The sequence below is a fragment of the Argopecten irradians genome, chromosome 7, assembly GCF_041381155.1.
Source record: "Argopecten irradians isolate NY chromosome 7, Ai_NY, whole genome shotgun sequence".
Taxonomy (NCBI): domain Eukaryota; kingdom Metazoa; phylum Mollusca; class Bivalvia; order Pectinida; family Pectinidae; genus Argopecten; species Argopecten irradians.
In genome coordinates this window covers 8,201,808-8,228,765 of record NC_091140.1, presented here as the reverse complement: position 1 = coordinate 8,228,765, position 26,958 = coordinate 8,201,808, and the positions used below count along the sequence as shown (strand labels likewise).

The 26,958-nt window shown below is 34.1% G+C and overlaps 1 protein-coding gene across 2 annotated transcripts; it reads right to left on the bottom strand.

Moving 5' to 3' along the window:
* Positions 1-7,180: 7,180 nt before the first annotated feature.
* LOC138327459 (tryptophan 2,3-dioxygenase-like) lies at positions 7,181-25,538 on the bottom strand. Of its 2 annotated transcripts, none has more exons than XM_069273563.1 (14): positions 25,358-25,538; positions 22,814-22,871; positions 21,739-21,829; positions 21,272-21,339; positions 20,930-20,995; positions 19,269-19,330; positions 16,701-16,776; positions 16,088-16,201; positions 15,646-15,750; positions 15,173-15,229; positions 13,399-13,453; positions 12,165-12,302; positions 8,167-8,257; positions 7,181-7,409 (listed from the first exon to the last, which is right to left on the bottom strand). In XM_069273563.1, the coding sequence occupies exons 2-14, from the start codon at positions 22,868-22,870 to the stop codon at positions 7,244-7,246; spliced, it is 1,146 nt and encodes a 381-aa protein (XP_069129664.1). In that variant the 5' UTR covers position 22,871; positions 25,358-25,538; the 3' UTR covers positions 7,181-7,243. The 2 variants fall into 2 exon arrangements, with proteins under 2 accessions (XP_069129664.1, XP_069129663.1); XM_069273562.1 differs by having other exon boundaries at positions 15,640-15,750; positions 25,358-25,534.
* Between the last annotated feature and the right edge of the window lie 1,420 nt (positions 25,539-26,958).

The following is a 26,958-nucleotide window of genomic DNA, read 5'->3' as shown; positions in this document are numbered from 1 at the left end:
TCAACCTCCCTCCATCATCTTCTCTTTTCTCGTTGCTGCATATCCCTCCCGTCTCTTCATAATTTTTTAACGAGACAACACTAGTACTGTCAGCGATCTTGTGTCTCACAAGCATTGTTTCGTTTATAAGCAGTATATTCGATGTATATGAAGACAATGAAGCGATGCGATCAAACCTCTTCCTTTGTCAATTCATGTAAATGTACACAGTGCTGTGTCAATGTTATATCCAGATCTGTATCTAATGTAACATCCACTATCTACTCATGTTGTCGTGCCGTACATTTAATTTTATACTGCAATTGTTCAACGTTTTCCTCAATGTTATGGTGATCTGTATGAATCCTTTCAAAATATACTATCATATCGATACATGTATCTACGCCTAGTCGTTATGGAGATGGCTATATGAAATGGTTCAGTAGTGCTAACTTATTTGTTTAAACGCTGCTCCCTGACTAAACATCATAATAACAATACATATCTCAAGGATTTATCATTGAAAGGATACATCAGTGTTAACATTCACTCCAAAGCCAGAAAACAATTGAAAGATAAAAAGTGATAAACGGAGGCTTTATATGCAAATTATATTTGAATTTGTTTTACATCCATCGCTTGTGTTCGAAAATTCAGTATCTATGTAAAGGTCGGATGTTTTACGTGATTAATGCAGATGAAAATATTTGCGTCCTGCCGAAATACTTTGGACGAGGTCATCGGAAATGCAGCAGATAGTTATCCAAATAGATAGCGATGAAATGAGACAAAGACATTAAAAAAACATCGTTTGCGCGGCGGATTTGGGTAGAGAGGTAAATAGTAAGCTGGTTCTTTGAACTCTCTCAGAATGCGCTTGATATATTGTGTGATTCACTATAAAATTTTTTCACTGAATTATCCTTAAACGAGTTTTTTCTGATGCAGTTCTTTTTTATATTTTATATTGCATTCATACCTAATCCCGTTCACGCTTTAAAACTATTGGCGATCGAAATCGTTCAAGGACAAAAACGATTTAGCACCAATTGCTATTACGTGGGGATGGAGGATACATCTAATGATAATTTAGAGATTTATCTATTTAATGCCATGCATGTTTTGTACATACAGCACCTGTTTGATGTTTACAATTAAGTTATCGGCGTGTGATCTGTGTGGTCGAAAACAATATAAAATGTTCAAATGAAACCATATTTACACTTCACTATTACATGGGGACTATAAAAAGTAAACAGTTTCAGCAGAAAACAGGTGTTTGGCTGTATAGATATTTTTCTCTCTATATTTTTGTAATACTAATACTGTGATACAGTATTACATATATATCGAGAGAAAAATGTATAAAGAGCCAAACGCCTGTGAACAGACAACGATTTTAATAGTTATTTGAATACATTTTATAATTTAATATCAATATCAGGCATCTTCTAAACCTATCGTGCGTCAAAGACAGTGAATTGTTAGCCTCTGTGAAACTATTAATTATCGTCAAACTAACTCAGATAATGCAAACACCTCGACACAATATTTGTCGACAGCAGGGATATCGGTCACATTTTATTCACTATAACGTTATAAATTGTTAATAAACAAATTTTGCTGTCACAAAACCATCCCGTTTACTAATATGTAATATATGACTGTTGAAAGGAAATATTTCATTCATTATATCTGCTAGTGGAGAAACATAGACGGTGCTTAATTGAAAATTATGAAAGTGATATCGGTCACACTTAGAACTTTAGGGGTAACGGTCACATCCAAAGTTACGAAAACTGAGTATTGCAGCATTTTACATGCAGTCGTTATTTACGCAGCATGCAACTCCAGTGGATACGCCGCCAAAATACTTTTATTGAAGTTATCTAATCTTGAAAGACGACTTTTTTACTCACAATCAGCAAATGGTTGGCGAGCTATAAAAAAAGCCTTTCCCTAATTGCACGTCATCTGTCCGTCTTTTCTTTCTGTTATTTCTCTGAAAGTACTGGCCCCGCTTGCACAAAACTTCTCAAACTGAGAATCATCTCAACTTGAGGTTTGAGCTCAAGATCAAAGTCAAAAGTACGGGAAACATAGCACGATAAACATGTTCCCCCTCCATTACAAAAGATCTACTTTCATTTTCAATAATATATCATCTCAGCTGAGATCGATCTCAAATTGAGTTGAGATTTTTCATGAAAGCCATATTTGAGAAAATCTCAAGTGAGAAAAATCTCAAGGATTTGAGATTGATTTGAGATTGAGATAAATCTCAGTTTGAGCAGTTTTGTGCAAGCGGAGCCTGCAGTGGTTTCATATTTCGGTATCAGTCGGAAATTGAGATGGGAAACAAGAAACCATAATTTATTTCGATACCGCTACATGTATTTTCTAGAGGGTATTAAGGATCTATTTTAAATTTCATGTTTAGAAAGCCATCTTTCATGATTCTAATAGTTTTACTTGCTGCTATGGTTCAAATTCCACATGTGAGCTTAGTTATGCATATTTCATTTTGGGACAGATCCATTGACAAGGTGGCCAACTGGTAGTCATCTTTGGTTTTCATATAGGAATTATTATCCATATTTCTAATATAGTCCATTGTACATAAAATGGTGTACTTAAAGTGAACAGTCGGGCAAGGATGGCTAAAGTCGGTAAAAATGGTGTGAATGTATCCAGTATAATTTCTTATGAAATAGAAAAATAAAATCTCTCCCCAAAATCTGTCGGCGTACGAAGAAATTAATTTAAAGTATGGAAATTCTAAAACGTCCTCCCGGCTCACTATGTCCGTGGTTACATTTCCACGCAGCCTCGTTTTCATTGCTTTCAACTTTTCTTTACTTTAATGGTCAGAACTGGGAAACTAAGCATAACTTGACCGTCGTATTAATAAGTGAGAACTTTTGGAAGGCCAATGAACGCATTTAGACTGGTTTTCTTTACCCGACTATTCACTTTTATGAACCTTCTGGAATTTTATAAGTACTATCTCTCTCCTTACCCTTGTTGTGCATAATGCACCAATTAAAGAGCGGTAGTTGACAATTTGAAGTTCGTTACCATGTAGACATACAATTATCAAATATCTTTTTTGATATAGATATTTGATATTCATTTATGTCATAGGATTGTTTTTTTTAATGCTCATTTTTGAGACAGATAATATTACAAAATAACGGATATTTGGCTATCTTGAAATTATTTGACTACCACGGTGCTTTATAGCATTCATATACATATATTTACTTTTTCACTGCAACCCCACTTTATATACTTACCAAGCGCATTTAACCTTTCTGGGGTGCATGGTCTGCTATCCGTTTATTTTTATGTGATGTCATAATTTTTGTGCCATCGATCACAGAAAATGGCTGTTTTGTCCTTGACGATATTGATTTTTTCCTCATATATGCAAATATCTTGGGATATTATCATATAATTGTTATCAAATGAAAATATTTGCATTAAATTGCATTCAGTTGACGATTAGGGGAGTATGAATGCCTACTGGACATCGGCTAATTCAACATGAAGCGCTAAAGATATTGGACCCACATATCAAATTGACTGATTTGCGAATCCAATGGTAAACGTCACGATATCTTTTGGGCCTCTTGATGTCGACTGATTTACTTTTATAATTTATTTGCATATGGTCATTTGAGCTATTTTTGTTAAGATATATTCCTTTTCATATAAGTACCTTTTCAATCGTTATTGTGTGTTTATGTGTATAAAGCAAATTATTGAGTTGAAAATCTGTGGAGAAACTATCAGTGAACTGGCTTGTAGAACTGTACAAACGTTAACAGCCAAAAAGCCTCAGTAATCCTGTCTATCATGTATTCACGTATTTCTGTAACTTATAGATCAGTATGCCTTTACATCTTTAAGTTTTATGTAGTTTCTTGTATATTGTCACTGCGGAGATTTCCTTTGTACCTGAATGGTTAGACAGGAAAAACAACGCTGCAATATTTACGAAGCGACAAATCATATCAAAAACGTTGGATTATCGTCACCCTATGAACGAAATCCTTTTAAAAAACAACACCTAGGTTATACAGGTACGTCACTTTTCTAGCGGATAAAATGAACGATAGTTACTACTTGAAATATAAGATATTTTATATCAGTAAATAACAGTAATGTTAAAAAATTTACACTTGGCATATTTTCAGTGAATAAAATGTGACAAATAGCCACCCCGTGGGGACAAAAGACGAGCAAACTATTTGCTTTCAAGATGAAATAAATTCAATAAAAGTATTTTGGCGGAGTATCCACTGGAGTTGCATGCTGCGTAACTATTCGGAATATTTGGATGTGACCGTTACCCGCAAAGTTCTAAGTGTGACCGATATCACTTGCATAATTTCTAATTAAGAACCGTCTATGTTTCTCCACTAGCAGATATAATGAATAAAATATTTTCTTTCAACAGTCATATATTACATATTAGTAGACGGGACAGTTTTGTGACAGCAAAATTTATTTATTTACAATTTATAACGTTTTAGTGAATAAAAGTGACCGATATCCCAGCTGTCGAAAAATATTGTGTCAAGGTGTTTGCATTATCTGAGCTAGTTTGACGATATCTATTAGTTTCACAGAGTCTGTAACAATACACTGTCTTTGAAGCACGATAGGTTTAGAAGATGCATTGCTTTTATGTCATAATTTCAGATGATTTTAATCTTGAAGCGAGCGGTTTTTTCATTGTTTTTGTGTGCCCGATATCACTTCCGGTGACGTAGGTTGTCCCCATTGATGTAGGGCTAACAACAGTCATTATACAAAGAACTATATTTTGCACAAACAACTGAAGCTTGTTCAGGATGGCGAGCGCTCGCGCGACAAGAAATTTTCTGAACTGCAGCGGGCGCTCGGGCTTGCAGTAGCGTAGCGCCCGTGCATGCTTGCATGCAAAAAATAATCTGACTTACATTTTTGAACAGTCAGAAAAAACCACAACATTTGAATACACGTAACGCTACAGAATATAAATTATGTATAAATACATATGATATGCCCAACTGTATGCCTGACATAACTTTGTGCACATTTGAAAGACTTGAAGATTGGCAATTCTGGAAATTTATTAGAATAGTCTATGTATTTCCGTTTACCAAGTTGTTAAATATGTTTGAATTTTGTCGAAGACAATATTAGACTTAAACTAAAGAAGAAGACTTCTTCACCAAAATCCCTCAAGCAATTATGGATTTTGAATCGGGAAACACTTACGAATACCAAAATAAACAACATCGCATGAAAAGTTTGAAATATTCTAAAAACATATAATCATCTTAAAACTGATAGCAAAACAACTTAATTAAAGCAATTGCAACATGTTCTTGGCCTTAGTAACGAAAAAGTGAATTGATCAATTTTGGTTCACTTCCCGCCCCGTTAAAACGCGTGCTAATCCGTGATTTCCGCTGTCACGAAATAGTTGACTTTTTTTTGTCGAATATGAACAGATTTTTTTATATAGAAAAGAATTTTTGTTGTTGTAATTGTTAGAAATAGAACAGAATAAGTAGAAAAATAGGTAATCAATACAATATTGTTTTTTTATTGAGGTGGTCGATGACTGGTCACTTCTTACGCAATTTCCACCATTTTGACAGTGGTCTTTGACTCGCTGTCATAAACAAACCAACACGTAAACTTGATTTTAATTTTGTTTAAAATATTCTCCATACTTTTTTCATCAGTTAAAATAACACAAAATTCTCCCATTACTTACTAATTTAACATTTACAGCCAAAATCCGTGTTTTTTGTTCGAGCACTTGTCACGGGAGTCTAGTATGTATACAATGTATATAGTTTTGCATGGTTATCACCTAAATATCGTGACCTCCATTTAACCATTGGTAAATACGTTAAAAATTACCAAAGAAGTAAAACGGTTACTACATTGTAACAATTTCCCGTCAGCTTCTGGGGGGCTTCGCCCCCCAAACCCCCTACCGGGGCTTCGCCCCTGGACCCCCAGGCATGCAGGCCTATCCAGACCTACATATGTAGCTACGCCGCTGGCTTGCAGTCTATGTTAGCCTCTCGTGCGCTTGTTTTGGCACTATTATCAGAATACATTTGTATTAAAACAATCCCTAAATAGGACTCCGTTTATGTCCGTTCAGAAAAGATCGCCATCCTGAACACGCCTCTAGTGACTATCAAGAAGGAGGTGGTATACTATATACTGTACTGCATGGGAAACACGTGAGTAATATCACGCTTCTATCATATAATAAAACTAACAAAAACATGAACACTGCTGCAAGGCATGATTAAGTGCAGACTATTTCAATTTGTGATGATATTTATAATAAGTGCGTTATGAGAACAAAGGCACTTGTTTTGTTTTGTGATTATATTGATAATAACTGCGATAGAATTGCATGGCTACCCATGCAATTAAGCCTCGTGACGTCACGGCGTCAACAAAATTACTATTTCCTCGGTAAAATTTTAACATTTTTTTTATCACAAACTTGACTGGTTTAACAATAAAAGATGCAATCAACGAAATTTTTGTTGAAAATATCATGTAATATTTCATGCATGAAAAATTGACTTTCAGCCATGGATTTCTTCGAATTTATTTCAAAGTGGCGGAATATTATAGTTGTTAAATTGCAATAAAACGTCGAGGTATGAAAGAAAAATACTCTTTCATAAGTGGATATGAAGGATATTCTACCCTCGTGATCACAAAATGTTGCAAAACCCTCGGCAAGCCTCGGGTTTTACTACATTTTGTGACCCTTGGATAGAATATCCCTATCCTTCATATGTGATTAAAAAGTCTTATAATCTGTGTACAATGTACTGATGTTGACGCAAAACGGATTCTATACAAATTAGTGAGATATAATTTACGATATACAATAATTCAGTCTTCAAACATTTGAGTTAAACACAATTAACGCAATCTGGTACGCCACACACTTAAACATAATTGCTACTAAATTATATACGGTTACAGTGTATGACATTTACTGGTGTCTGTAGAGGGGGGGTTGCTAACGTTTTTTAATAATGCTAAATTTATAACAACAAATTCATTTTAGTCCGACATTTTAGTCCGACACATTTTGTCCAGTGAATAACCAGATATACGGACACCAATTTTGTACATGGCTTCAAAGAACATGTTTGAATCGATAAAAAGTGTAAGATCTTTTATTCAAAACAAAATATGATTTATAAACATATATACAATATGACACTCATGTTGAGAATTCCTTACTGGCCCTGACCTCGTCCTCGATACAGTCATCCATTAGGACAGAGCTGAGCGTCCTCTTCATTGTACTGGTCAGTGGTGGGATGTAGTCACGTGGTATCAGGTAGGTGGACAGGTTAAACAGATCTAGGAACACTTTGTACCTGTCACTGAAATGACAATGGAAATCGTGGCTAAATCATATTTGTCATTTAAACAAAGAAATAATGACTTAACATATTTTGTTCCATAATTAGGCCAAAATTATTCAGAAAAACATCTTGCGTGTCCTAGAATTACGACATATGTGCAACAGTATTCACAAGAAAGAATTAACATATTTCTATGGAATAGGGTAACAATTAGCATTGGTTAGACAGATGCAAAAATATTTACTACAACTACTAATTGTTTCAAATATATATTCAATAACTTAAAACGTATAAACAACCTTTTACTGATATGGTGTATAGCTTAAATTAGTTACAGTATTCCCTTTTTATTCCAGTAGACAATGAACTGGTAAGTGATCTAGTGACCTAGAAATGTGTACGCTTCACCTAAATCTCTCCTAGCCAACAGGTGAAATGTCATAATCATACATCAGTGTCTCTTTATATTATATATATCCTGAAACTGGTTGGAATTTCTCATTTTTCTGAGGCAGTTTCGCAAAGACAGCTAAGATAAACTACTATGACCTATATATGACTCGTCACCCACAGGTGCAGTGACTCTGAACTTTCCACTCGAGCTTTGTGTTCGGACATCGTCTTTACACGTAAAGACACCTATAGCCACATTACACACGTCAATAATTGTTACAAAAATGAAGTTAATATCATGTGATTTAAGTGAAATGGACGCCGTCACGTTACCGAATCTCCTCACGTGACAATGTTCTATATCTGACGCACGTGGCTGTACCTGATGGTGGAGCGGAGATAGTGGTATCCTGATGAGCATCCTGTGCCCACCTTACTGCCAATCATCCTCTGTACCATCATCACGTGGTTATCTGTAATGTATAATCACCGTGTCATATCTGTAAGGTTACACATACGGGATATATATGTAACAATATTAGTGTGAACACACGTTTATATATAAATCAATACTCCCACTATACATTACAGCAATACTAGAACAAAGCTATAATTTTACCTGTTATTTAATGCTTTTAAAAAACACAAAATATGCATAGATATGTGAAAATCTATACTCTTTCTTAAATTCATTAGAATAATAAATTGAATCTGTCAGGGGAGGGTGAGTTTGTTGATGCTGCCGCTGCTGGTTTACATGCTTATACTAGTACTGCAATGTGTTATAAAACTGAAGTAAAACAAACCAAAACCGCGTATAAATATAAAGCAAAAGGGAAAATTCTTACTATTGTTGTATGGAAGCGCATGTTTGTTTGCTTGGAAATAAATATTGTGAAGATTTTCACACAAAACCGACAGTAGAAGTATTTATTTCAGTTACGTTAAATCGTTCTGTTTGAATTTAGCAATATATATTTGAGAATAACTACTGGACACATTGGTTTTAAGCTTTTAAAAACTGTACAATTTTAGGTTCATTATTTCTTCTTTATATTGATAAACAACAATCTTTAAACACGCACATACTTTCATAGTATTCAGTAATCAAATCACTTACATAAACAGTTACACGTATGCTACAGAAACTTACAGATATGGGTCAATTATGTAATTGTCAGCCACAGAATGTAATACAACGTATAGAGCAGCACAAACATTTGACTTGTGTAGTGCAGAACATTTTTACTTTGCATCGCATGATACATGTAGGTAAGATAACTCGTTACCGTGATTTACAATCAGTATTTGTTTGGGAATTGACTGGCATTGAATCCTTTCATAATATGACATCAATCAAACTAATTGAACTAGTGACAATAATAATGTTCAGTAATACGTACAGATTCCTATACCGGTATGTATGTAATAATATATAAAGGACCCTATTCTGGTATGTATGTATTAATATGTACAGGACCCTATACCGGTATGTATGTATTAATATGTACAGGACCCTATACCGGTATGTATGTATTAATATGTACAGGACCCTATACCGGTATGTATGTATTAATATGTACAGGACCCTATACCGGTATGTATGTAATAATATATAAAGGACCCTATACCGGTATGTATGTATTAATATGTACAGGACCCTATAGCGGTATGTATATATTAATATGTACAGGACCATATACCGGTATGTATGTATTTATATGTACAGGACCCTATACCGGTATGTATGTAATAATATATAAAGGACCCTATACCGGTATGTATGTATTAATATGTACAGGACCATATACCGGTATGTATGTATTAATATGTACAGGACCATATACCGGTATGTATGTATTAATATGTACAGGACCATATACCGGTATGTATGTATTAATATGTGCAGGACCCTATAGCGGTATGTATGTATTGATATGAACAGGGACCTATACCGGTATGTATGTATTAATATGTGCAGGGACCTATAACGGTATGTATGTATTAATATGTACAGGACCCTATACCGGTATGTATGTATTAATATGTACAGGGAACTATACCGGTATGTATGTATTAATATGTACAGTACCCTATACCGGTATGTTTGTATTAATATGTACAGGACCCTATACCGGTATGTATGTATTAATATGTACAGGACCCTATACCGGTATGTTTGTATTAATATGTGCAGGGACCTATAACGGTATGTATGTATTAATATGTACAGGATCCTATTCCGGTATGTATGTATTAATATGTACAGGATCCTATTCCGGTATGTTTGTATTAATATGTGCAGGGACCTATAACTGTATGTATGTATTAATATATAAAGGACCCTATACCGGTATGTATGTATTAATATGTAAAGGACCCTATACCGGTATGTATGTATTAATATGTACAGGACCCTATAGCGGTATGTATGTATTAATATGTACAGGACCCTATAGCGGTATGTATGTATTAATATGTACAGGACCCTATACCGGTATGTATGTATTAATATGTACAGGGAACTATACCGGCATGTATGTATTAATATGTACAGTACCCTATACCGGTATGTATGTATTAATGTGTACATGACCCTATACCGGTATGTATGTACAGGGAACTATACCGGCATGTATGTATTAATATGTACAGTACCCTATACCGGTATGTATGTATTAATGTGTACATGACCCTATACCGGTATGTATGTACAGGGACCTATACCGGTATGTATGTATTAATATGTACAGGACCCTATACCGGTATGTATGTATTAATATGTACAGGACCCTATACCGGTATGTATGTATTAATATGTACAGGACCCTATACCGGTATGTATGTATTAATATGTACAGGACCCTATACCGGTATGTATGTATTAATATGAACAGTACCCTATACCGGTATTTTTTTCATAATATCTACATACCTCCAACGAATACTTTTATAAAGTGATCGATTTATATCACTGGATAATTTGACATTGATGTAGGGCTTTCCTGTGCGTTCCTTCGACCCCTATCATTACCAGTACACGTGGACTAACAACCGGGAACCATCGGCACGTTTCATGAACGTAAACGAACGGGTTTTCGTCATTCGCTTTTCAATTCATTTAGATGCATTGCGTGATGTTAAAATAACAGAAGAGTAAATTTTGAAAAATAAAACTTGGCGTGTGTTTGTCTAATCGCCATATTAACACGAACGAACACCGTCGATTGATTCAGATGTGGAAAATATATTAGACGAAAAGTCCGAATTTGAACAACATTAGTCGTGTTAGTTGTGAGAGATCAGAAATATATATGTAATATGACTGAAGGCAAGGCCTTAAAGGGCGCAGCCAGATGTTTCAGTAAACCATTAATTATACAATGTTAAAAAGTTCAATTTATGGAAATAACGGAGCCGACCGAATTTTCTGTTTATTTTTTATTCATATATTCACACTCTGTCCTTGTCCCCAAACCCCCATTTGAGAAGGAAATCCACATTTTATTTCCGTAACAAATATTCCGTTTTTGGTTAGCTGATTATATTGAAAGTGGTCTATCACTTGAACGCTTGCAAATAAAGAGCAAATAGCACTCATCATAAGCTCCTGCCGGATGAAGATTATGTTCGTCGGATCATTAAAGCGTTTGAACCGCTTAATTATATAATGAGCTGATTTCACGCATCACGCTGATGGGATTATTTACAGTGGGTAAAACAATGCCTGCCGCAAACTGAAGCTGTCAGTGTGTTGGATTGAATTTGGAAAGATTGTTCTTTTTCCTTATAATTTCGTGTATGTGTTAACTTAGAAGTGCTTCGCACTTCGTGCCCTTCAATGGTTGCCCCCTTATAACGGGATATAATTATATACATGTAATTTTAAAATTCCGTTTTTGTACATTTCATTATTGTTACATTGTTATTGGTATGGATAATTATGGAAAAGTGTCGTGAAAGAATTCCTGTTATATTTATGTAACGGCGTATTATTTGATGACGAAAAAGTTTATATCTTTGTGTAAAGTAATTTTCTTTCGAACTACGTACAAAACAATTTTTTAACAAATGAAATTGAAATTTCAGCAATTTAAACAAAATGAAGCATTTCTTAATGATGATATCAGTTCAGAGGTCAAGCTGTGAGTATAAAAACGTGTTATATCACTGAATTATATCTTAATGATGCTATAAGTTAAGGAGTAAAGCTAAGTGAACAAAAAGTGTGTGTATTACTGAAATATGTCTTAATGATGATATAAGTGAAGAAGTGAAGAGATATGAACAAAAAAGTGTGTGTATTACTGAGATATGTTTTAATGATAATATAAGCTAAGGAGTGAAGCTAAGTGTGTATATTACTGAGTTATATCTTACATCTCCATTTGGTCATGAGGGAGTCTATATCCACCAGGAGTGTGATAAGGTGGAACGGTTGGTTGAAGCGTGACTCGTCCCTATACAGAGAGATCATGAGGGCGCCCTGGAACGCCTTGTGGCTCAGTCTCCTTTCACCTGGTGTGGGAAATACGTGTGTTAATTAAAATTGGTAGGTAAAATGCAGGTGTTAAACCATACAAAATAGTAGATAAAATACATGTGTTAAAAATACAAAATGGTTGGTAAAATACAGATGGAAGACAATAATAAATGTTAGGTAAAATGCAGGTTTTAAACAATACAAAATGGTTGGTTAAATACAGGTGTTAAACAATACAAAATGGTTGGTAAAATACAGGTGTTAAACAACACAAAATGGTTGGTAAAATACAGGTGTTAAACAATACAAAAATGGTTGGTAAAATACAGGTGTTAAACAATACAAAATGATTGGTAAAATACAGGTGTTAAACAATACAAAATGATTGGTAAAATACAGGTGTTAAACAATACAAAATGATTGGTAAAATACAGGTGTTAAACAATACAAAATGATTGGTAAAATACAGGTGTTAAACAATACAAAATGGTATGTTATATCCAGGTATAAACTAACATAAAAAGGTTTGTAAAATAAGATATTAATGCTACAAAATGTAGTCTAAAATAAAATACATTCGTTGCAAACAATCTCTTCCTTGGTGTTTATGAATATTTGTTTTCTTTTATTTCCAATTTCAAATAAATTAACACGTAAAATTCAAATATATACGTCGGGATAAGACATCTACATATGTAAGTTGATGTCACATTCTGTAATGTTAATACCGCCAGTGAATTACATTCCATACCGAAATAAAAAAGTGATATCTTTGATGATATTCATCTTTCTGACAGATGTGGAATATTCTACCATATTGCATACGGATAACCCATAGTAAGACAAAGAATGACAGTGTTTTAGATACCTGTAGTACAGTGTCAATGGTGTCTTCAATGTTGATATAACAACCTCCATATTGTGTTAGTGCAATGAAATAGTAATTTATAACCGATACTTCGTCGTCTTCTCAATAGAAGAGGAAAGGTATTATAAATATTATTCTTTGAACACAGGGATATTCCAATCCTCAAGTATGCTTTTGGCGGGTCAACACTCTGCGAGCTTCGTGTTAACACGTCAAAGTCTTACTCTCGGGGATATCCTTATCCACCCGACACTCCTACGTACCGCGCTCCATTGACTTCCTGTGCTTCTCTGGATCGAAGACAGAATCAAAGCTGTCCTACAACAAAACCAACAGGATTGTGAATTATTATTTTAAAGACGTGTCGCAAATCCCATCACGATAATAAACTTCTATATGCTACATCCATGTTACAAGAAAACTGTCCTGCAATCAGACCAGCGACCTATTATAACACATACCGGTATTGATAATTAATAAAACGTTTTATAAATACAATAATTATTAACATATTTTAACACAACATATGTTACTTGCATAAAACAAACTAAGAGACCCAATATCCTCAACAGTTATCTAACAATTTTGGCAACAGTGAGATAAGAAAAGAATGGTTTTTTTTTTCAAAATGGTGATATTGCCATCAATCCTAGATTTTGGACAGACCAATGTCTTGTTTGGGTATCAAAAATAAAATTCCTTCTTGTGCTGCCCTTCCGTTACAATCATACAAACTTTTCAGTAGCAGTAGAACTGGAAAATAACTTATAACATCGCACTGATAAAACTTGAGAAGGAGTTCAAATTGTGTTTTCAATATGGCGACCATGACGGCCATATTTGATAGAATTGGATTTCTTGAAAATATTCTAACACTTGGTCGAGCCCGGGTACGAACGGACGAACGGACGCAGTATGAGGATTATAGGGCATCCTGATCCTTCAAGGCAATAACCTAAAGGTTCTTCAAGTCTTAAACAATCATGTGGCTAGAATACGCCCAGGCTAATGTTTCTTATTAACCCTATATATCGGCCATAGTTAAAGAGTGAGTTGGCGGATATTTCCCTCTTATGCCATCTAGTTACCGCTGTTGTTATATAAATAGAACGGTCTTCATTTCAACAATGAACGCGCACGTGTACACAGTACCACACCAATCCGATAACTCAACTTCCTTAGAAATGATGATCGTTTGAAAGATTTTTTGAATCACAACACGAATGTTTTAACGTACATTCTCAGCTTCAGGTAATATGACACAAATAGTCCCAATGGCAAATCGATAGGACTGTTTATCTTCTCGGAGTTGTAATAAATACTATAACTGGGTGTAATGAAGCTTTATATTATTCAGCAGCCTGTGACATTAATTTTTTATCAAAGATAGAATTGGCAACAGTTAATGATACATATATGTACTTAAGAATCATCATACTTTCTTGGGGAAATGGAAATGGCCATTTGCATGCCATTTAGTCATAAGGTATACTATTGATCAATATCTTTCTTCAAATATTTAAAGATGCTCCACCGCCGACAGAGCATAAATTATATTCATCATTTGAACAATAATTGGTGTTTTATCGTGTATATATATGTCTAATTAACACAAAAAATAATTATAAATAATTTAATTTTCCTTTGGTGCATGCGCAATCAGTACATCATTCCATATAGAATATAGTGCCACGGAATTTTTTCGGGATGCAATTAATTATTTTTCATATTTTTAACTTGAAGTAAAATTAGAAGCTCAAACTTTTCAACGGTGGTAATGGTGTAAAGTAAGTCACTTTTGTAACTGAAGAAAAATGCTTAATCGTCTGCTCCTGTTTTTGATAGTGAAAAAATACCATTTGTCAGCGGTGGAGCATCTTTAAAAGTGTTACTATTCAAGTCGTTTGTTGGAACCACCGAAATTAAATGGAAATATGACGTCGATTTGTATATATATAGTAATAAATCATTATAATAGAAATATTCGTTTGAAACAACAACAGTATTGATCAACGTCCATTACTTCCTATTGCTTACCTTCTGTTTCTGGTATTCAGCCATGAGTGTTTCCTTTACCTCCGGGTCCTGTTCTTCCTGAGATCAAAAAGAAAAGAAACGCTCTTTATCTCTTATACCAATACAAAAATGGTAAGTAAGTCATTGTAGCACATCTGAAGGAATGATACTAAGGCTTCTTTATAAAAGAAAGAAAAAATTACAAAGAAACAATAACGTAACGATGTTTCTTATCATTTATAGGGACCGGAGAGGCAAACAAAAATAGCTTTCTGGAAATACCCTTTTGGGCATAAGATTTCAAAGAGAGGTTAAAGGTTCGGAGCCCGGACAGTAGCACAGGTTAACAGTGTTGTCTATGGAAAGCATTTGGTCCTGCAGTCTCTATGTCATCAAACCAAATCACCAACTTGCGATCTTTCGCAGCATTAATTTCCATAAAATGTTTTTGTTTATTGAAAATGTTAGGAAGTGTGAACAGTGTTTACCCTTGCCTGATTTAGCCATTGGTCCTCTAACCATCGGTTCACAGCAATCTGGTATCTCTCCCAAAAGTGGAACTCTGCCTTTGCTAATCCGGGCGTTCTCTCCAACCAACGCTAAAATAAACCAAACACAAAATTTACGAAAACATGCTTAAATAATATTGCAACAGATAACACGAACACAATTGATTACGTCTAAAAGTATTTTAAAAATAAGGCGGTTTTTTTTAACTCCTAGAAACATGCCTTTAACGTTCACAACCAGTAACCAGTCCACGAACTTCGTTTGCCTCCGTTCTGATAAACCCCGCTTGCCATAAAAATGTTCATATAATATAGTGACGGGGCCCGATATTCTCAGGGTAACCCCCTATTCGCACTTCATATACGACATATTTTATTACAACCTACTCCATCGCGACGGCCGACATGCTCCTTGTGCTATACGTACCTCTAATAGGGTGAGCAGGGAAGGACTGGAGACCGAATCCTGTAACTGGGCTATATTCTCAGGATCGTTGAACACCTTCATGTAATGCTGCTGGTTGTACTTAACTCGACTGTCCTGGTACAGTATAAACAATATACACAATATAGACCATATCGCCCATAAACACAGCTACGTACCTCTAAATAGTAACATCACGTGTATTACTAATAAAAATATACTGAGTTACCATAACTAAGTCATCTTTATTTTCTGTTTATGGAAAAGTTCAAATGAATATTATGATTAATAATTGTCATTGTGTTTAACAAAACAATAAGTAGAGATTAGACAGAAATAATTAGGATGACTATACCATTTGCTCTAAATCATAATTTCTTCTATCAATAAACTTAACAATGACTTAATCATCCACAATAGGTCAGAATGGTGGTTTGTGTAGTAGCGCTTTGGTATTAGTGGCTATGTGAAACAAAGGAATTGCAAGTACTTAATTCAACACTCTACATTTTATATTATATTGGATAAGTTTTTTTTAGATTCATGGTTCCTGAATTAAGAGCCGTTATGGAATAATGTAAAATTGGAATTTTGTCTAATTCAGAGATTTCCTTACCTCTTTTAGCCCAAGCTTATTTTCAATTAAGCGGAATTGAAGACTTTGGAACCCGGATGCAGTGGCAAGATGTGTTCTGTTTATAAAACGGCGTAAATGCAAACAAACAAAGTAATATTCATCTAGTTAGCCATGGAATTTTTTTTTATGTCAATATCAATATGTAAAAGAAGAATTCTACTGTATAATTGTATATTATATAGTCATTGCTTCAACTCGGGTGTGCAGACTGTTATGGTTTTTTTCTGTGCCCTATATTTTGGTCATATTAGTTTGCTTTCGTCTGGAATAAGCTTTATACAAGCGATGTCGTCTTTCTATTGAAACAATAATTTGGTGTCAAACATATACGACAAACAACATCAATTCCTTGGGATTTATACAGGATGTGCACAATATAATGAAAAATTACAATATCGAGATTTTCTTTAGATTGAACAACCCTGACGACCATATTCCTTCAAAGGGACGATGGAAACAGTTCATAAAACGGATAGTACAAAATCGCGAGGAGGTGAAATGGAGAGAATCTTTGGCTGCTAAAGGAAGCCTACTACACATTTTTGCTAGCATACATACTAAGCTGGATACACATCCACTGTGGAAGATCTCTAAATTAAGTGTGAAGGATACATGGCAGATGAGTGACTTTTTACACCTATCCTTTGTCTGGGAAGCTGTTCCTGTTATTTGCAAATTATGTAGTAAAACGGCAACTGATATAGTAGTACATTTTCTGATAGAATGCCATATTCTGTTTGCTGAAAGGGATCTAATCCTGGAAATCATTGTTAATTTTCTTCATGTTAATGACTATGTTACATTTACGAATATGAGTGAAACTGATCAAACAAAATTTATCCTTGGCAGACGATTACAAGATATCGATTTGTCAGACGAAACTGGATAGAAATGATGAAATATATTTCAAAATTCAAACAAAAAATGTATGCAAAAATTGATGAATATTTTCAAAAGACCCTGACGAATCTAAGAAGTAACTAGAATATAAACAATCAGTAAACCAGACATATAAATGTTAACGTTAAAGTATTTCATATGAACTGATTCTACACTGCATTTTTTCTCTGTTTCTTGCTGTTGTAATCTCATAAAAATGAGGAAATAAAGAATATCTATCTATCATTTATTCTTTTGCCTGTTGATTACCAAAATGTGGCCACCAGTATAATGACGCATTTAACTACTCTAAAAGCTGGTGTTGGACCTGGAATATGTACGATACTACATAATAAAATACCTTTAATGTAAATACCACTGTGTTATAAAAAGCATTATCTTTCTGTTGAAGGGCAAGGACGTACGGAAAATTACACATGTATTATGATGTTTAAATAGACCATAATACAAAGGAATCTGTTTGTCCGCAGAACGACAGCTTACTCTGTGCATTATAACCTACACATGTGTATAACTATCCAAACACACTAAATGTGTAAGGTCAGTTCACAAACCACAACCCACCAATTGATACAAAAGTGTGATCATACCATTTCGACCTATTATTGGTACCATTAGCGAGGTAACGTATGGATATGTGAAGAATAATATCAAAAAAGGTTGAAATGAATTTAGGAGGAAAGTCAATTCACTGTTAAATGATAGGGGAATTGTGTCGTAGGTACGGTGTAATGTGGCAGCATATCACGTAGATAATATTTTCCCGATGTTTATGACACTTCTGTAAATAAAACACAGAACAACAGATGTGATACAAACCCGAGATCTATAACACGAGTGTATATATACAAGGTAGAGATAAGTATAGAGACGTCTGAACATGTGGTAAACACCGTACCAGACGTCGCAGAAGAGTAAGCGATATTCACAAAACATACAGGAATTAAGTCAATCTAAAATGTGACAATTTTAGAGGACTTTGTGACCGCAAGACTTAAAAAAATATAAACGTAGAATGGGAACAGAAAACAGAGCATTCCTCACATGGGTAAGCGCTCAATTGAAGCCCAAAGTGAAGTAATGTCAAGGGAGACGTTAGGAAAACGAAAGCCAGTTAGGAAGAAGAGAAAAGATGGATCCTAAGCTTAGTCGCTTTTTACGATCATGCAATTGGGGGAGCAGGCACAATTCCATCCTTTATGCTTCAGGCGTTACTATCAGTGACGTAATATCCATCCCTGGAATATCTCATAGTCGGAGACAGTTCAGGAGAATATTACTGAATAATCAAAGGCCTGCAGAGAAATCCGTTAAAAACTACAGTCAACTATAGTGTACCGATATTAGAATCGTTTTATGTACAATGCACATCAAAGGATCAAGCTTTGTCTTCTGAAGCCTGAAGTTTTACTATGTCATATTCAAAGGGTGGATATAACGACAGTGATAGTAACCCCTGGAGTAACGAGGATGGTACAATTCTAACGCCCTTCCTGCAGAGCAAACAATACGCAATGACTTTTAGTACACGACTGAGGAAAATGATATTGAAGATTCGCGAGTAAATTTTGCCTTGAGCGCTTGAATAAATAATCTCTTACGCAATAAACATGATCTTCGTTCTTGGCAGGCAAAGTGTAATCTTACCGAAATTCCAGAAAGTCGAGCGGAGTCATAGTCTCCAGGATAAGGAACTGGTCAACTAACAACTACAACAGAAAATACAGTCACTTAAAATGATCTCCGATATACTGAAGTCTATCTTCGTATAATCAAAATTACAGTTTATAATGAAACGCAAAAAATGGTTTAGTCAAAACTAATTATTTTAAATGACACACTTCTATCGAAAAAATACGAATATTCTATAGAAACACGTACTCCATGTAACACAGTCAGCTTTCCAAGGTTAGTGCAAAGGCACAGCAAAAACAAACATATCGTAAACAGGCATGTAACCTATACAAAAATTCTGTTTATTGTAACATGAAGTTAAGAAAACTATAAATAAACATCAAACATCCCCCAATAAATGAATAAAGAAAAAACAAGAGAAAAAAACAAAAGAAAAGAAAATGATCAGAATAAAATCAGACCTTAAGAATAAGAGCAATTAAAACTGAGATATAAATTGATATTGAACTTACCTTCAGTTAAAACTGAGATGTAAATTGATGTTGATATTACCTTCTGATAAAGCTGAGATGTAAATTAATGTTGATATTACCTTCTGTTAAAACTGAGATGTAAATTGATGTTGATCTTACCTTCTGTTAAAACTGAGATGTAAATTGATGTTGATATTACCTTCTGGTAAAGCTGAGATGTAAATTGATGTTGATATTACCTTCTGTTAAAACTGAGATGTAAATTAATGTTGATCTTACCTTCAGTTAAAACTGAGATGTAAATTGATGTTGATATTACCTTCTGTTAAAACTGAGATGTAAATTGATGTTGATCTTACCTTCTGCTAAAACTGAGATGTAAATTAATGTTGATATTACCTTCAGTTAAAACTGAGATGTAAATTAATGTTGATCTTACCTTCTGTTAAAACTGAGATGTAAATTAATGTTGATCTTACCTTCACTTAAAACTGAGATGTAAATTGATGTTGATCTAACCTTCACTTAAAACTGAGATGTAAATTAATGTTGATCTTACCTTCTGTTAAAACTGAGATGTAAATTGATGTTGATCTTACCTTCTGTTAAAACTGAGATGTAAATTGATGTTGATCTTACCTTCAGTTAAAACTGAGATGTAAATTGATGTTGATCTTACCTTCTGTAAAAAACTGAGATGTAAATTAATGTTGATCTTACCTTCATTAAAACTGAGATGTAAATTGATGTTGATCTTACCTTCACTTAAAACTGAGATGTAAATTGATGTTGATCTTACCTTCACTTAAAACTGAGATGTAAATTAATGTTGATCTTACCTTCTGTTAAAACTGAGATGTAAATTGATGTTGATCTTACCTTCTGTTAAAACTGAGATATAAATTGATATTGATCTTACCTTCAGTTAAAACCGAGATGCAAATTGATGTTGATCTTACCTTCACTTAAAACTGAGTTGTAAATTGATGTTGATCTTACCTTCAGTCGAAGCTGAGATATAAATTGATATTGATCTTACCTTCAGTTAAAACTGAGATGCAAATTGATGTTGATCTTACCTTCACTTAAAACTGAGTTGTAAATTGATGTTGATCTTACCTTCAATTAAAACTGAGATATAAATTGATGTTGATTTCATCTAAAGTTAAAAACTGAGTTGTAAATTGATGTTGACCTTACCTTCAGTATGAGTGTGATCCGACCGAGCTGGTTGTTGATATGTCGTGTTTTACCTTCATCGAGCACCTGTAAGTTAATACATGTCATCTGACTTAGGGCCAAAACATATATCTTACTTATATCTAATTTATGTAATATAATGAATAAATAATGAAATAAAACACACTCTTAGCTTCCCAATTATTTTAATTTTATCAAATGGACTGAATCCCTATCATTGATTCAGATAAAATGAAATAAAATGAGGACCGAGATAGTAGACACTGATATCTATATACAACGACAATCAATGTGCATTGGGCCTTAATTGCTTTCATTTAAAGTGGTCTTGAGGCAACTTACAGGTGCTGTAAATATGTCCCGGACAGAATCCAGTTCAAACAGTATTTGCTTGAACCACAATTCATATGCTGTAATATAAAAGATGAAACAACAATAATTGGAATATAACATCACACATTTGGAATAATATATTAGGTCATTTATCATCAATTAATGTCAATACAAACACTATGGTTTAACGAAACTCGTAATTAGTATACCAACACAGTGTTATACAGAGGCGTCTGATATTGGCAGATGTTTACATGTTGAAATGTTTACAAGTGCATGTATGTTAAAAACCATTTTGTTATAATTATGATGAAACACGAAAGTAGCTTCATTATGAAACCTTTTTTTGAAAATCTTTCCTACTCTGACTCTTTAAAATACAGCGAGAGAGAGAGAGAGAGAGAGAGGGGAGCTCTACAACGCATGGTCAACTTGTTGGTTTGATTACTTTTGTGCTACACATGTTGACATCGCACCTTGGTGAGTGATGATAAACAAGTGTTCGTCATGGACAGGTTTCCCCGCCTCCTCGCTCGTCATGCTCTGACATTTTAACAGGCTCGGTAACTGAAACAATCAAGGTTAGGTTATGTCAAACAATGCTAATGTAATATGTATGTTTCCATTTTATTTCCATTTCGAATTTCGTAATTATCTCTAGGTATGATATGCAAATTCACTACCTTTACCAAAGACGACTCCTAATAATGTATATAATTTATATATATATTGTATTAAATATTGCAGGGAAGTATATCATTTTGAATCCAAAACAAATGTAACACTCAAATATATATCAAAGAATACCACTTTTTATCTAAAAAAACTAGAGATATTATGTGAAAATTAGACAGTATTTTGTCAAAAGTAAGTGATAAAGTCAGGTTTAGAGATAGTCTTTTATGAAAAATAAATCAGACGAAATTAGGTTATATTATTAGTTTCTGTAATAGAGATTGCATTGCGTTCTCATTTCCAAAAGTCTACATTGAAAATTCACCAATAAATATATGCCGAGAACAGTCTGAATCACGCCTTGAATGAAGGTGGCCACGTTAAACTTCTTGACAGAGAACCCCAAACCCTTAACACACTCTTTGGAAAAGTCAGAGTTCTTGTCTGACAATAGCAGATAAAAGTTCAGTGTGTTTCATCGAGAGCTTTCATTTGTCTCCATCACAACCTCTTGCCAATTTTTGAATGAAGACTATGGTGGCCAAGCAGACATTTTACCACTCTCCCTCCAATTGTGGTTTGTAAGTTTGAAGCCCAGGTGAGACAGTTGTGAGGTTTAATGTACTGATCATAAGTCGGGTTTTTACCGGATCCTCAAGATTTTCTAAACATGGCAAGTTATTAAATAACCATCGTTGTTAAATAATAGGATGTCAACCACAATACCTCCACACATCAGAAAGACATGTGCATTCAACTATATATTCAACATTTTTTCACAATAATGTAAATATCTATTGATGTTGGACTGGTGAGATACTGGTGAGAACATTTAATATATGAGATGACTCCAAATCAAGATGGCGGTCTACTTACCTGTAGGTATTCTCCGTACAGTTTAGGCCTGTCTTTGCTAGAATCCTCTTCTGACATTCTATAATAAGATGATTCATTAATTACATAATTTAACACAGTACATTATAGTCTGAGGCAAATCGTCGGACAGGAAATGACTATGTGATTCAGTTCTAGTTCATAATGCCAGCTGTTTATACCAGATGGAGTCGCATTATGTTAGGTAAAAAAGGTATAAATCAACAATGAATAGATAACATGAAGAAAAGGATAAACAAATAAAAGAGTTATATTGACCTTACCGCTCACCAGATCAGTTAGTTACGGTTCTAAAATGTATATGCAAAAACTACAATTTCAAGTTCAAAATCAAGTTCAGCATTCCTTGTCATACCCGTTTGTAATGTTCAATAGGCTCTACCCCCTCTTAAAGAACAATAGGTAACCAGGATCTTATATTTCAAAATTGAAGATCGACATGCATAATGGATTCCATATGTCAATTTTTAAGACCTTTGTCAAGACCACAGTGGCCTTATTTTACAAAACTCAAAATCAAAACCAGTTGTTCATCCTACTTTTTAGTTTTCATTGTTTGTGAGCGGTTTCTTTTCTGAATTTCAGGATGTCAGGAAAGTCATATCATTATCTTAATCATAGATTTGAGTTATTTGATTTTATTAATGGCGGTTATTGTGGCCATCTTGAATATATTTTTCACTTAGAATTTACAAATCATCAATCATCGCCTTTTTGCTAGTCTTCTAATGCAAATCCCATCCCTCTCTGTTGAGAAAAGTTAACTGACGACGCACGGCGCACGATCAATGCTCCCACTAACAATAGATGACATCAGTTTTTGTCTCAGGAAGAGAAGCAAATCACAGATTAAACGGGTTTATTTTCTTATAACATTGAAAAAATGCATTGTGCTTGGATACAGAGAAATTCTGTCAAACCTCTTTGAGTTATGTTTTAATTCAAATCATAATCTGTCTACTGAGCACACATAATCAGCAAGTTTGTCGAATATTTGTATAGGAATAATCTCATATAACCAGAAATCACAAGTGCGTGGAATATTTATGTAGGAATAATCCCATATAACCAGCAATCACAAGTGTGTGGAATATTTATATAGGAATAATCTCATATAACCAGTAATCACAAGTTTGTGGAATATTTATATAGGAATAATCTCATATAACCAGAAATCACAAGTATGTGGAATATTTATATAGGAGTAATGTCATATAACCAGCAATCACAAAAGTGTGGAATATTTATATAGGTATAATCTCATATAACCAGCAATCACAAGTGTGTGGAATATTTATATAGGAATAATCTCAACCAGATATAGAATATATGTAGGTAGACAAATAGGTAAAGTACACACTTTGATTTATGTTTTCTTTCTTTCTGATGTAATCGGAAAATACAGGTTTACTCTCGAGAGATCGAACCCGGTCAGCTAATAATGAGTGACATAGTTAAGAAGCTTGAGTCATGCCGACATGATCCAAATCAGAATAATATTCTGGTTTATAGACACTGTTTCACAATTTGAAATCATTTCAATTCAATTCATTTTATTTCTTATTTTAGTGCGTTTACAGCTCACCAGTACAAACAAAATACGTACAGTTATAGAACACGAAAATACACAACTGTCATGTGAGCCTTATACAAGGTCCTTAGCGCTGATTGGCTGATTAGTAACACACCTTCATACCATACCTGGACCACGTGCGGTCATATTTTCCCCGTTAAATGTACTACATTTATGAATAAAAGACGGGTCGCATATCACATGTTGAAACAAACGAACTTATATATATATATATATATGTGTGTGTGTGTGTGTGTGAGAGAGAGAGAGAGAGAGAGAGTGTGAGTGTGTGTGTATAACACATACATGTACATGCTTATCTTATCTTATATCTATCAATGTATAGTTAAAAAGTTAGCTGCGTGAAAAAAATGCTGAGGCGTAAAATGTATCCACTTTTATAAATTCCAAGCAAATACGTCCTTGATGAATTCTAATGAATTTCGCGTAAATTTAGCGAAAAATGTGAATCCATGATTAATGTCAGATTTTATAATTTTGTAAGTTAAGTGTATGCATATAAATTAATGTCAGAATTCTTGATATAATTAAACTACACCTGTGTTTCTAGTGCATGGGCTCTAATGTTAAGAGGGGTATATGATTGTGTTACGGAGCTATATATACACAATTAATTACCCATTTATAAGTATAAATAACCAACATATTGATATACAATGTAGTTCAAATACATTTGGTATTCCGTTTACATATTAGATGAAATTTGAGGTCGATATGTAAAGAAGAATCACATACAATGAATACACATGTAAGCAGTCTAATATAAATAAAATGTGAATGTTTCTAGAGAATGATATACTGGCATTATGTTAACCGTAAATCGCCACTATTGTCATTACTCTTCGGATTTCAACTATAAAATCTAAAACACAGCATATTGTACATTCTATATAATATAATACACACGACAATGTACCGTGTTAATTAAATACCTGTGTCTCAGCCTGTTTACGGTCGGGGCAGCTCCGCCGCTGTACGTTACGTATACCTGCAGGGGTAGTATATGGTGTCCTGTAAGTTATGGTTTCACTCATGCATATGTGTTGTTATAAATCTCGGCTACTCTGAAGCGCGAGCCATGTCATACGTACATATGTCTAACAGTCACGTGACTTGTGTTTTACCTATTATTGATACAACAAACATATTTAACAGACAATAGAAGTGGGGTGTATGTATTATAATGAGTTACTTACAGGACCTGGTATAAAGACAATATGCAGATATGGTATTGTACAGGTGTACCCGGACATGTGGCTTCAGAAAGGATTAGTGGTCACCTTGTAAGGACTGTAATCTAAAACATAAAGCTAAGTATACATAGGTGTATCACAGCTATATATATATGTTATCGTATTTATCGTAAGAACTTACTTATCAACCGTAATAGGTAGCCATTCTTGGCAACCATGAGTTATTTTGGCGCAAACTACGGGAATAAGTTTTGGTTTCCCACATTGTTACACAAAAGAGGTGTGAATTAAACATCGAATTGCCAATGTTTTGACGTACTCTATAACTAAATCAAATCTTTATCTTTACTATTTAAATGTTTTTGTTTGGACAATACGGCTGTCATACCTTAAGAATAAAATGACGATTATTTTACATTAATGTTCTATGCTGCCACACATTCATTTTTGAACATTAAAATACATTGTATTACGGGCGCATTCTATAAACAAAAGGAAAAATCCTTAAAGTTCACTAGATATTTCCCATTTGGACTTAACACGACCAAAATGATATACTTGTTGATTCATAACTGCCAAAATAGAGTGCAAAACAAGGAAGAAGGGGATACATTAAGCACATATATAGGAAGATACTCTAGCTGTAAAGTTATGGTAAGAGTAGTTAGTGGATATAGGTTTTAAATATCAAATTATGGTTTTGGTTAATTTATTCTACCGTTTTCATTACTTAAATACCTTTTATTACATAGTAAAATTGTGCATTGTTATGTAGCCAAAAATATTAAAGAGTTCCCTTATAATCCGAAATAACTAAACAAGGACTGGAAATGTCGATGCTAAATAGTGGGGGAGGAGAAATAGGTTCCTATGTACCCCTCTGGCAGTTTTTCGAAATATGGTTTTTTAGGAGCGGTATGATGTCTAGTTTCATTTTATGCTTGTTGCCATTGACAACTAATGTCCCATGGGGGTCATATGGCGGCCATCTTGGATTTCAGGTATCAAAAATGGCCAAAATGACACATTCGCATATATGCGCATAGATAGAGAACCAGACAACATTCAGAGGCAAATCAACACATTTTTTGATATGATTGAAACATGTTGAATACGATTAAATCATAATAATGACGTAACGTCTTCTTATTTTTGTGAAATGACGAGAAAACAATTAAATTTCCAGCTTGTTTTCCCTAAAAAATCGATAAATGTCATAGTTTTTATCACAAGTAAAACAATTGATGGACAATTCACCTTGTAACAGTCATTTCGAATTGAGCCAACTCTTATGTAAACATATGTGTACTATAAAAAGACAGATCGCATCAATGAGGTCG